Source organism: Gavialis gangeticus, unplaced genomic scaffold (assembly GCF_001723915.1).
Source record: "Gavialis gangeticus isolate Ggan-Ray unplaced genomic scaffold, GavGan_comp1, whole genome shotgun sequence".
In the NCBI taxonomy this organism is placed as follows: Eukaryota; Metazoa; Chordata; order Crocodylia; family Gavialidae; genus Gavialis; species Gavialis gangeticus.
The window spans coordinates 37454313-37467121 of record NW_017728997.1 but is presented as its reverse complement, the minus strand read 5'-3'; the positions used below and the strand labels follow the sequence as shown (position 1 = coordinate 37467121).

At 40.4% G+C, this 12809-nt stretch overlaps 1 protein-coding gene across 1 annotated transcript in view; it reads left to right on the top strand.

Annotated features, from left to right (window-relative positions):
• The window catches only part of LOC109288866 (cat eye syndrome critical region protein 5 homolog), a 47972-nt gene extending 41975 nt beyond the window's left edge, over window positions 1-5997 (top strand). The window contains exons 7-8 of the mRNA XM_019504619.1: window positions 2611-2799; window positions 3613-5997. Coding sequence (XP_019360164.1) covers window positions 2611-2799; window positions 3613-4012 — 589 coding nt within the window. The 3' untranslated portion in view covers window positions 4013-5997. The remainder of the gene's footprint in view (window positions 1-2610; window positions 2800-3612) is intronic.
• The last annotated feature ends 6812 nt before the right edge of the window (window positions 5998-12809 follow it).

The window sequence follows — 12809 nt, the reverse complement described above, 5'->3', positions numbered from 1 at the left end:
GAACTACTTCACAGTTAGGGCGGCTAGGAGCTGGAACCAACTTCCTAGGGAAGTGGTGCTGGCTCCTACCCTGGGGATCTTTAAGAAGAGGCTTGATGACTACCTGGCTGGACTCATTTGAGTCCAGTCTTTTCTCCCGCCCAGGCGGGGGGTCGGACCTGAAGATCTACAAGGTCCCTTCCAACCCTACTTCTATGATTCTATGAATTTACCGTGTAGAGAGTAAATTTATCTTCTCTTCTCTGAACCTGCTGTTTGAAGGTAGAACCTTTCCTAGGATTGCCTCTGTACTGAGCTGAATCTGTAGCGTTAATTCTCAAGATGTTGACAGTTGAAAATCAAATATGAAATTCTTTTTCCCACCCTTCTACCTTACCACTTCCTTGTGGCTGATGGTATAAACCTCAGGGAGAAGGCAAGGGAAAATTACAAACTTGTAGACCCCATTTTAGTCTACAATGTTCCCTTTTGTGGGATGTCCATTAGACAAAATTTCCTTTTCAAGGTAAATAACTGGCCCTTTTCTAACACATCAGTTCTTACAAGTAGCCTGTCTGATCTTCTGATAATCTCTTTGTTAAAAATAACAATCTGCCAAATACAGGCCAAGTGCTTTTAACACATATTTGTAGACATAGACTTGTAATGCACACCAGTTCTTCACACAATTGGATATCTGATTGAGTCCAATCAAGCTGAATTGCAACACCTTTGTATGTATTTAGTTCTCTGAGGAATTACTTGGCAATAATCATCCCTGCATTTAGAAGTAATAAGATTAAAGTCTTGAACGTTGGTCTAAAATGATGAGCATCTGGCAAATTCTGGAGAGAGAATTTTGACCTCAAAACTTGGTTTAGTTAAAATGTTTTATGATGTTCTATTACAATTATGTAAATGATTTTTAATAGTGAAACATATTTTCCAAACGTCGCTGCAGTGTTCTTGTGCAGGAAAACCTGAGGTTCACTGACTTAAGCCTTCTTCTTTTTTTTTTTTTTAATTTAATTTTTTTCATTTTCCGAATAGAAAACTTTGGATATTTTCAATGAAGTCTTTTTAATTTTTTTCTTAAAAGTAAAGATGAATGTTGTCTTGTAAATCATGTGTCCTGTTCTGTTGAAGTGAGTGTGAGTGGTGCTCTTGACTTCAGCAAGGGCAGCCTTGGACTTTAGTTAGTACCTAAAGTCTACTGTCAATATTTTGCCCTAATATTTCCTTTACTAAAGAGCCAGAAATTGGATGAAGACACAAGCTTGTTTCTTCCTTAATTGGCAGTGACATTAGCATTGGCAAAAGCTAACATCCATCCATTATTGGACCATAATGACATGATCATCCAATAATCACCCAGAGCAAGTCCAATCAATACCTAAAAAGGGATTTAAATAGAAATATTTGCACTGATATATTTGCCACTTGGAAGAATCCCAAATGGCTTATTCTGAGACCAGAAACACTATATCATACACATAAGCTCTAGACTGCCTTCCCATAAGCCCTTATTTTGTTCTGTTTTATGTGCTTTTATTTCATGATATGTTCAAAAAGAATGGTAATCTGAGTTTCACATTAGTCTTGCATTTGCACTGGGACCTAAATGGTCTTAGCTCTCCAGGATGGTTTTTAAGATATTGCTGTCAAGTTGCATTTTAATATGCCTGCGTGTTGAGATGCTTTATTATGAAGTTTTCAGGAAGCAAGCCATTTAAGCCACTAAACTCAGTTCAAATGAACTGTATTTCTAGTCTTTTGGAAAACTGTGGTCATAAAGTAATCTGTATGGAATGACTGATAAACAAACCTCCTTAAGATGTGCCTGATTATTGAGGATTTCCTTAGTCCTCTTGACTAGAAATTATATGATCCCTAAAGCCATTCCTTAAATTTGGCAGTGCAACAAATTTGCCTTTCATTCCTGGGGACTGCTTTAATCTAAACTGTTGCACTGATCTTGTTGCTGCTGTTGGCACCAATATCTCAGTTCACCAGCAACTGGGTATAAAAGTTGCCATCATTTTCAGAAGGCATGTTGGAAATTATGGGCTCCCGTGTAACATTTTTTCCTCAAGAACAGACCGATACAACTTTTTTCTTTCCTTGCAGTACCACAAAATAAACTTTAGTATATTTCATACAGTCTGATCTAGGGGAGCTTACATGTAGTTCCCCTTGATTTTTTTTAATCATCCCTTCCACTATTTCTTCTCTATCTATTGCTGAAATTCAACAGACTTTCTTGTAGAAAATGTATGTCGCATGCCGTGCAGTGCATCCCTTTAGAAAGTAAAGGTGTTTGCTTGAAATGCAAGAAATTGTTGATGTAGTCTGCTTGGTTCCACCTTTAAAATTAGACCATGCTACTGCTGCTGTTCTTTTACAAACTGCTACTATGGATCATTGTCCTTGATTCAGCAGTCTCTTGACCACTACTACATTTCAGTGGAACAACTGAAGAAATGTGGCATATAAACTACTTATGTGATCAGAGAAAAGCAGTTTAGACTAGTATTGCTTAATATTGTCAGAAGTCCATTACATTGCAATCTCTAGTTTATTTTTTGTATATACCTAGATTAGCTTGGTTTGTAATAGTGTCTACCTCTCCAGATTTGGGCATGGAACATTTCTGGTTTGTTTGGAAAACATTTACAAGAAGATCACTGGCAAGGAACTGAAATATGAGGCTTTGATGGGCAAACCTAGTGAACTGACCTATCATTATGCAGAGTACCTCATCAGAACACAAGCAGCAGAAAGACAGTGGAAGAAGCCTATTCAGTCTCTTTATGCTATTGGGTAAGGGATTGAATCATTAAATATGGAGCTGTCAGGAAATGCTTCACAGCACAAACAATAGCAATAAAAATGGTGTGGCTTCTACTATTTTGTTTCTATTGAGAGAGGGGAGGATATGTGATAAATTGAACTTTCAGATTTTCTGTTAAACAACTTTTTGTAAAAATCTGTTTCTGATTGGAAAGTTGCTGACGTCAGCTCTTAGAACAAGCCTTCTTAGCTGGCAGATCATTCACAAAGCTTTTCCCCTGCATCGGACTCTTTCAAAGGAAGCAGTTGCATCTTTCTGTGTTTTTATTCCCTCCTTCCTCATTGCTTGCTTTGGCATTCCATTTCTCCATGTGGGGAAGCGCTTGCATCTAGGGGTGCTGCAATCAGAAATTTTTGGGGCCGATATAGATAGCTGATTTTTAAGGAGGCATATTGGCCAATACTGATCCAATTTCTGATATGCAGCCTGGCAGCTTAAAGAGCAGCGTTTGGCTGGTAAGTCTGTTGTGGTGGAAGGAGAATGGGAAGGGAAGGGGTATGGGGGGATGCAGATCAAGGCCCCTGCAATGAGGGAGGGAGTGGGGCTGGGGTTGCATCTGGGGCAGGCGCTGCCCAGCTGGGGCGTCTGCAGGGCAGAACCATGGTTCATCTGGGGGGTGCAAGGAGGGGAGGGGAGGGTCAGCTCCCACTGCTGCACATACCCTGGGAAGGCATGGGGGGCTCACACCTCTGGATTGGGGCATGGCATGGTGGGCTACAGCTGTATATCTGAAATAATTCATGAGTTGCTCTGTTGATGAAATCCTATTTTTGGCTTTCCAGGGACAATCTAATGACTGATATCTATGGTGCTAACCTTTACAGTCGTTACCTTGAAGAAAAGAACTCCAGAAAAGGTTCCAAAGCATGTGTTCAGGCCAAAGTTGCTGCAGGCACAAGATCTACTACTGTTTCTCAGGATGATGAAATAAGTAACACTTGGGAAAGTGAACTAGCATCTGCCACTGCCACTAGTTGTAGATCTATTCTTGTCTGTACTGGAGTTTACAATCCTCATGCAGAGGTGTCCTCTAATACTGGGGAGAGTGTAACTGAAGCAGTGTTCCACGGTCACAGAGATTTTAGATTTGATCCTGCCTTGATTGAACCAGATCATATTGTACCAGATGTTGATGCTGCTGTAGACCTGATCTTCCAACTAGAGAATTTTGCACCTAATTGAAAAACCAGAACTCTCTAAGGATTTCCTAGCTCTGTGCTTCTCTTCCAAAAGCAAACTGGGGCATGTAGTACAGCACAAACTGTGGCTTCCTAGCACATTTAACCCTTTAATTTTAATACTTTTACCAAAATACTTCCTATGTGTTTTAATAGCACTTCATTGTCATCCTATTCCACCCTTTATGTGTGTGCGTGTTTTTAAGTTTGTCGTCTTATATAATGTCTTGGGTAACTGTCATATTGTGTGTGTGGGGGGGGGGTTGTTTTGTTTTGTTTTTAATTCTCATATGTTTACTTCATTCCTCTGTTCATTTGCTGAAGGAGTTAGTCTCTAATTGGGTGCATGCAGGAGTTTGAGGAGTGGCAATTAAGTAGTTCAAATAACCCAAGTAGATTTTGGCTGGTGCAGTGCCCTGTACACTTCTCTGGTGCTCCATAAGTAATAAGCTTTCCTTCCCATGGTTTGCCTCAGGTTAAAAGCAAGTAATGCGTATCCTTGACTCTCCCTCTCTGTACTTGTCCACTCTGAATTGTATATCTGTATGTACATCTCTTTCCACTTAGGCTTGCAACTACAATTGCTGCCCTTAGCTTTTTAGTTTGCTCGCAGGGATGCCCATGAGAGCTAGTGTAAATGCTTAGTAGCCAGCACCATTTCTGGTTACTGAAACAGCTGATCTAAGAGGGAGACTAAACTGGGGTCTTCTGTGTAGTGTACCAGAGCTGACTTTGTTTTTCCATAGTCTCAGAAATATATGAAAATGCTATAATCCATATAACTTTAGTTACGAATTTTAACTATAGTCATATTGTGAGTACTGTATTTTTTGCATATGATATACATATTTCCCCTCCAAAATCAGCCCCCAAAACTGGAGGGCATCCTAAGTGGGAAAGCTGGTTTCTTCATTGGAAGAGGAGCACTCTTGGAGACACTATTGTATGCCAAGATATCTGCCACTTGTCTGGCTCAGCAAACTGAAAGAGTGGAGTCCTGTTAAACCTCTCTCAGCCATACCTATTGGCTGAGCACTATAGATTGTGCCTGAAGCAGTGAGTGACCTGCTGGTAGTATCTTGATGAGGCTTGTGATGTGGAAACACTTTATTTACAGGAACTTTATAAAGAACTAATTACAATAAAGAATTAACATTATTGCTGCCCTTGCAAAGGTCTAGGGCATACGTTTTAGGAATGTGCCTCTCCCAGACTGTCTCCTGGGATGCCACACTTCCTGGACACTGTATTCCCAGGAGGACTAACTTTGTCACACAGTCGGCCATAATTCTGAAAAAATCTTTTTTCCCTACCTTGTGCCATCCAAAAACAACTTGCCTGTTGTATGCAAGAAAATGTGGTATTTTTTTCATTCAGCTGAATTTATGTGCAAAATGTATGCAAGAGCTATTTGGGCAAAGACTGCCCAGTTTTTTTACTTGAAACTTCAAACCACTGTGTTAACTAACCTGTCTCTGCTTTAATATGCAACAGAGTTTGTCTTTTGTTGTGGTACCATATGTTTATCTTAATGGGTCACTGATCTTCTACCTGTTTTGGTGTTTAATTTATTTTAGTCTGTTATTGTTTTTATAAAACGTTTTTTAACATTTAACACAAAGAGAATGTCTTCTGAAATACTCTGCCTTAATCTGTTACAGCATGGTGGGAAGTGTACTTACAGAACAGGCTTTGTACCTGTCCTAAAATAGCTAACCTAACTATAGCAGAGGTTGCACCAATGGGACAGAAACCTCAGTTTAAGTTCTTTTGTCACTTCATGCCCATGGAATCTGTGGCTTGGAAGTTAACACAAATAAATACCAGAGTCAGCATCGGTTGCTAAGCTCTTTGTACAAATGAAACACTGTATAGACTAGCAGGTGAGAGGAACCAAAAAATCTTAAATATTAAGTGAAAGAGCCCTGGGTGCTTTCCACTTTATTTCACTAGCACCATAATTTTTTTAAAAAAATCTAACAAAGTAAATGAAGCAAGAAGATTGCTGCTGTGAAGTCTATTTTGAGAAAGTTTAGTCTTCACAAACTTTTTGAATCTCTTCTCTTATCCTTAGCATTGTTGATTCCCTCACTCCAAGTGTGGTCAAATCAACTTTATTGCATCTTGTTGACCTCTGTTAGTCCACATTTAACAATTGTGTTTTGAGTAGAGTGTTTTCTGCTCCATTGTTGTAAGAGCACAGTGGACACTTTTACACATTCTGGGGGGTGGAGAAGGGGAGGGGGACTTTAATTAGAGTGGCTCCAGGAGTTGCTCTAATTAAAGCACTGCACTGTCTCATGTATCAGTGTCCCCATATTTAAAAATGGCAGCAAGGGCACTTGAACTAAAGCTTGTTTAATGAGCTTTAGTTCAGGTGCTTCTGCCACCAGTTCTTTAGGTGTAGGGATGCTGATGCACGTGATGGGAGGCTGCTGGAGTGTGGTAATTACCATGCTCAAGCAGACTTGATCAGTCGAGCAGCCTTCATGCTCATGTACAGGCACCCAATAGTGTTTACTGCTTTTTTGGCTCTGTATTATAACAAATAGGCATATGCCTGTTTCTCAGCAGTATGGTGGAACAAATCTAAGTATTGAACATTTACAGATAGAGATTGTAGTTAGGAAAATGTGAAAGACCAGGACTGCTAAAGTGATGGCATTCTGGCATATGAAGGCATATTAGAGAATTTAATGGTTACAAGAGGAAACTGTTTGAAACAGCCTCTTAACATTCAGTCTGGAGAGAACAATGGAAGTGGATGAAGAAAAGTATCTAATTTGTTCATGTGTTTGTGGGCTTTCACATATTCAAAAAAAGAAGCAGCTCTCACACTTTAGCATTTACTCTTTAATTTATAAATAAATAACACATGGAGCTTATTAAAATTAACTAAAAGATTAACTCCTACTTCAGATATCTTGCAAACATTTTCTCAGCAGATCTGTTAGAAAATAATTACGGTATTTTGCTACATATCTATTACTCACTAGCACATTCAAGCTATTTTAATCTAGCTAGATCAGGTATCAATGTAGTGTGGTGATTTTTATAACCAGTGTCTAGGAGCCCTTGTCATGGACCTGGGTTCCACTATTTTTAAATGCTGAGCAAAGACTGTCTCTGTCCCAAAGAGGGACAATCTGTATAAGATGACAAATAGATGCTGATGGACTGGGGGAGGAAAAAGTACAAGGGGATGAGGTGATTAGCACAATAAGGGTGCATCCAGACACTTGCTGCTCAAACCACATGTGTTGCTCATTAAACCACGTGCAGTACTAATTTGCAGCATGGAGGCAAAATTTGCTATTGGGATTTCCTGGGAGCAAAAAAAAAAAAAAAACTTGGAAAAAAAAGCAGTGCAAAGTATGAAAAAATAGCATTCACTGAGACAAATACAAAGATGGGGCTGCCTGCTTCCCCATCTCCGCATGCTGTGGGGTCCCCCACACTGAGGCACACTGAGACAGGGAAGCACCAGCCCACTGCTGCCTTCTTCTACATCCTGAGTTACGCTGCGTCCCAGCCAGCTGCCCTGTGGCTGGCTGGGGTGTAGTGTGCCTTGGCACAGGGAGGTGGGCTGGGCTGCCTGATCCCCCATCTCCACATGCCTCTCCTCAGTGGGTTGGGGTGCAGGGTGCGTCAGTCGGGGGGCTGAAGGAAGAGGTAGTTTTGCAAATGTTTCAGAGATCAATTACCAAGTATGAAGCAGAGGCACAGGTTTCAGCTACCCAAGTACCTAGGATCCCTGGGTGGGCTTGTATAGTTTTGTATTTATGGTCTATCCTGCCATGTCTTTGCTCTATTGCTACCTAAACTAGCTAGGTTAAAACGAAGTTGAGCATTACAGTGTAGACAGCCTTAGAGAGGAGTGTGGTTATTAGGATTTGTTTTAACTTCATGGAAATGAAAGTGATGCTCTAACAAAAAAATATATATATAACCCTTTTTGTTCTGTGGCTCATGTTAACCTTGGAAATGATGCAGAATCCTAACTTTTGTACACTGTAGAGTAATAAAAGCAATAAATTATCAAAATACTTGTGGTCTTGGCACATTTACTGCAATTGGTGTGCTCCGACCATTGTACAATAATTTGAAGCATAATGGGGGATTTTGTTCAGGAAATGGAGAATGAATATTCGCATATAGGAATTTCTAAAAGAATATCTCCCATTGTTGATTACTGATTGAAGGGTCTTGGTTACAAGTCGTCCTGAGTACTTGGTGAAGATGGGGGTTCTTTTTAGTTATTCCACTGGGAAGGAGTCAAATTGATATTATGTTAATCTAGGTAAGAAAGAGACTAAGAAGGACAACGTTTTCAGCTGTTCCTGTCAAGGCAGTCTCCAAAATTCACATTTTATAGCTGGTCATTTTACTTCTAATAATGCACTTCCAATTTCTCCTGTTCCATTGTTTAAATCTTCCCTCCTCTCCCCCAACCCCCTCCATTCCTCCTGCCATTTCATTCTTCCACCGGTCTTAAGCTCCTAAACTTACTGCACTGAAATAGGCAGGATTTGTAGCATTGCTCTCATTGTATTTAAGCCTTAAATTAAGGAAGCTATTGCACAAACATATTAGCAATTGTTGATTTAAAATGTACTGTAAAGACGGTTAAGGTAAGTGACCAAGACTTCAGGTTTTTATTTTAGGTACCTAATGTCCATGATTGAATTCTGTGAGAGTTGTGGGTGTGTTGAATCTGCATATGTGAACCTAAAGCTACTTTCTGTTACATCTGCCAATATCAATGTACCAATTTCAATGTGTGTACGATTTTACTTTGTTTACAATATATTCTGTGCCTGCCAGTCTAGCAGAACTCTTTGTGATACTCATGACTGGAGTCATTTATGTATGGGAGTCAAGCAGTCAGTTGTCTTGGAGGACGTGTTCCTGTATAGCAGACCTCAATCTTCATTCTTTGGATGGGCAGGTTTTTATTATTGATACCATCGTTCCTTTTAAAAACAAAATTGTCATGTGCATATTTTTTAACTTATATTAAACTTAAAGTGTTTTAATCCCAAATTATATACACTTTGGTACAATGTGTGCTTTTTTTTCAAGAGTTTGAACAGCAGTTAAAAGAGAGGGTTTAATCAGAATTAATATAATGTACTGTGTATAAAACACATTTTACTTGCTTTTTGACATCTCATTGTGTCACATTTCATGAAGGACTAATCTATAGATTGAGGGAACCCTTTATATATTTTTGGTTAGACCAAATGATTCAAAATAGATGCCTACTTTCATTAGTTCCCTACATTTATAAAAATCAGTTCTATGTTGATCACTGATACTTCTGATCGGTTTGAATGAAGATTTATTTTCAATTTGTGAATAACTTTAAGCCCTATTTTATTTATTTTCCTAATCTATTTGCATAGAAGTGTAATGAGAGATGACCCTCAAACAAAAACCAAATATTTTCTGTCTTCAGCAAAGATAATTGCTATTCCATACTGATGTAAGCGTATGCATCTATAAAGCCGATTAGTTTGTAACAGTAGGCATCTAAGCACAGATGAAACGTTATGCCATGTTAAAATTTGGTGGAAATTTGTGGGAAAGAATGCTGCTGTTTTCCATAGAGAATCCAGCCCTCTTCCATGGAGCTTGCTGGGAGAAAGTCCCTACCTGTTTAAAATATAATCAACAATCTTGGTCACAAAGTTAATCTAAAAGCATGTGAATGCTATTTGGACTTCTAAGGACTGGCCAGGTGTTCACTCCAGAGCATTCGCTTAGAGGCTGAACGGCAGTCTGCAGGGAGGGCAGAAAGGGAATGTAAAGGTAGAGAGCACAAAGGAACTGTTTGTTCTGTACCATACCCTGTTTCTGCTTAAGCAGCAGGATGAGAGCTTATCTTGATATGTGAGCACACAAATATGTTGTAACTTTTGAACTAATTGATGGCTACATGGAAGATTTGCAAACTGGCTTATCCCAAGGCCATCTTGGGAGTTGCTGATAAACAATGTGAGGAGGAAGAGGGAAAAGGTATGTAATGGAGCTCTTCCCTAGAATGCAGTCTCCCTGGCAACATGTCTTAGCCTCATAATACCTACTCCCCACCCTGTTATTGGAACCAGAAGCAGAGTAACGATGAAAAAAGGCAAGTAGGAAGACTGGCTAGAGCATGAAATAACCAATTGAAGCCGAAAGATTTTATGAACTGGAAAGTGAGGTTGAGGACAATATGAAACCCAGTGAAGGATTGAAGATGCTTCTTGTGCTACATAGTAGAGGGGCCAAGAGGCCCGTTCACCTCTTCCCCTGTATGAAATTTGTCCTTTTGACTCACTAATAGGGGAAAAGGGGCTATTAATATGATGATAATCAGAGTTGAATGGTAGCTGCCTTCAAATACACTCCGTTCAGTGCAGAATACTAAGATTGTTATGCCCATCACTGAGCTGAAGTTTTAAAGCTGAGGAAGAAAACAGCATTAAAGATGTGAAAATGTGCAAAGACTGTACAAGGCAAGAGACTAATGTACAGTACTTATTCAAATCTAAGTCAACCCTGAATTTAAGGTGACCCCTCAATTAGGTTCTATACATGGAAAATGTATTTACTGGTTATAATTTTTGAGGTATAGAATCTAATTATTGGAGGTTGTCTTAATTCATCTCCTGGGTTGCTCGGGGGGGGGATCAGGTGGCCCCTTGCCGTCTTCCCTACCACTTCTCCCCTGCAGCCTTCCTGTGCCCCCACCATTGCTCCCCCCACCTCCATCTCCCCACAATCTCTGCCCCTTTCCTCCTCCTCTCCAGTCTCTGCTTCTTCGCCCCCCACCTCCCCTTCCTCTGTGCTGTCAAAGACTGCTTGGGCTGTGTTCCCTCCTGGAGCACATGGAAGCTGCTGATTGGCCATGCAGAGGCCATGTAGCAGTTTTGGTGCTGCTGCTTGGCTGGGCTGAGGCCATGCAGCAATGTCAGTGCTGCTAATTGGCCAAGCAGGGTACAGAGTTTGTATATGCTCTATGCCCAGGAGGCAACCTAAGCCTGAGCCAAACTGTGCCTGACAGTAAGCAGGGGAAAGGAGGGGAAGAAGCTGCAAAGGGCAAGTGGGGGCAGGGTAGGAGGCTGCTGTGGCTCTGACTTTGGCCCTGACCAGCACTCGAGGCCAGAGTCAGAGCCACACCAGCTGCCTGCCCCTGCCCCCCCTTCTGTATGTGAATCTAAGATGGGCTTTTTTTGCCATGTTGATTGGGGGAGCAGGGGGGGACTTGTCTTAGATTCAGGTAAATACAATGATTATTGGACTTGCTTAGACCTGCTTTGCTAAATATACCAGTTGGCATATGGTGATTCCAAGGGGCACAATGCACATGCTGGACGTCTGCTCCATCGTGTGCTAATTAACATTAGAACAGACTCACTGATGTCATTAATTAATTGACTCTACTAGAACGTGTTTATTTCTAGCAGCCTTTGCAGCACATCTATTCAGCATCCCTATGCTTCAAAATGGCGGCGGGCCACTTGAACAAGCTCATTCAACTAGCTTTAATTCAAGCACCCCCACCGCCATACTGAAGTGCAGGACACTGAATACATGCGATGCTCTGGGCACCTTAATTAGAGCAGGTCTTAAAGCTGCTCTAGTTAAAGAGTTCACCTCCCACACATGCACACCATGGAGCATGTGTATAGATGCCCAAGGAGACCATTGTAGTTAAGGACAGCATGTTCATAAAATGAATTGTAGAGATAAGCAGAAAACTGTTCTGTCCTATGAGAACTTCAGAGTTTTTCTATCTTTTCCTGAATTGGGAGAAAAAGCGAGTCCCAAATTTTTATGAAACAAAAAAATGTTTAAGTTCATCAGTCCAAATTATTATTATTTTTTTTTACTATAAAAAGTGTTTAAATAATATTTTTGATTCTCTAATGGAGATCCTTCTTCATTTAATGTCATGTTTTTGGCTAATTCCATTTTCTTTTAAAGTACAACTAGACATTCACTGAGACCTCTTGTCCTGTGAAGAGCTTTGGTTTGGATGAACTAGTACTTATATTTATAAAGTTTGTCAAAATTCCCAACCAGCTCAAGGACATCTGTTTTTTTCCTAGTCCTGCCACTATGGAATTTTTTTGCTCAAGCTGCATAACTACTAGCAAAACCATAGGTCAAGATTTCAAATGAGAGACTGAATATGGATTTCAGGGCAAAAGGAATCCTTAGCAACTGTTTTCCCTAAGGATACAAGATTTGGGCTGCATTTCCCACCATGCTTTCTAAATTCTCCTATAAGTACATCATTAGCTTGTGCTTATCCAAATATGCTGCAGGCATCTTCCTGTATGAATTCATAGTGGGCAGCTGCCTGTTCCTGAAGTTGAACAAGGGCAGACCACATTCAGTGTTGTAAAACAAAGACCATTATTCCATTCTCCTCTACTGCTAATGTAGAGGAATTAATGATTTTTACCAAGAGTATGAAAAGAGTAGGGAGTACGTTGAGCACTCAGTACATTTTTCATAGTTGCATGTGCTTAGTTCCATGCAAATCGGATCACTAAATTTGCCTATGTTTGTCACTGGACCTTACCTTAGGGCAGTGAGACTCTCTCTTATACAGTTGCTCAGTAGCTAGAATACTAGCTCCAGATGTGGAAGTGCCCCTTTTGGCCTGAGAAGACTTAAATCCACATCCCCCAGGGGAGCACCCCAATTGCCTGGCTGCAGGTTGTGGGATGCAGGCACTTCCTGGCACTCCTTTTGAAGCTGCACTAACATACAAAAGATTGGACTGAAAATGCACAGGGAGAGAAACA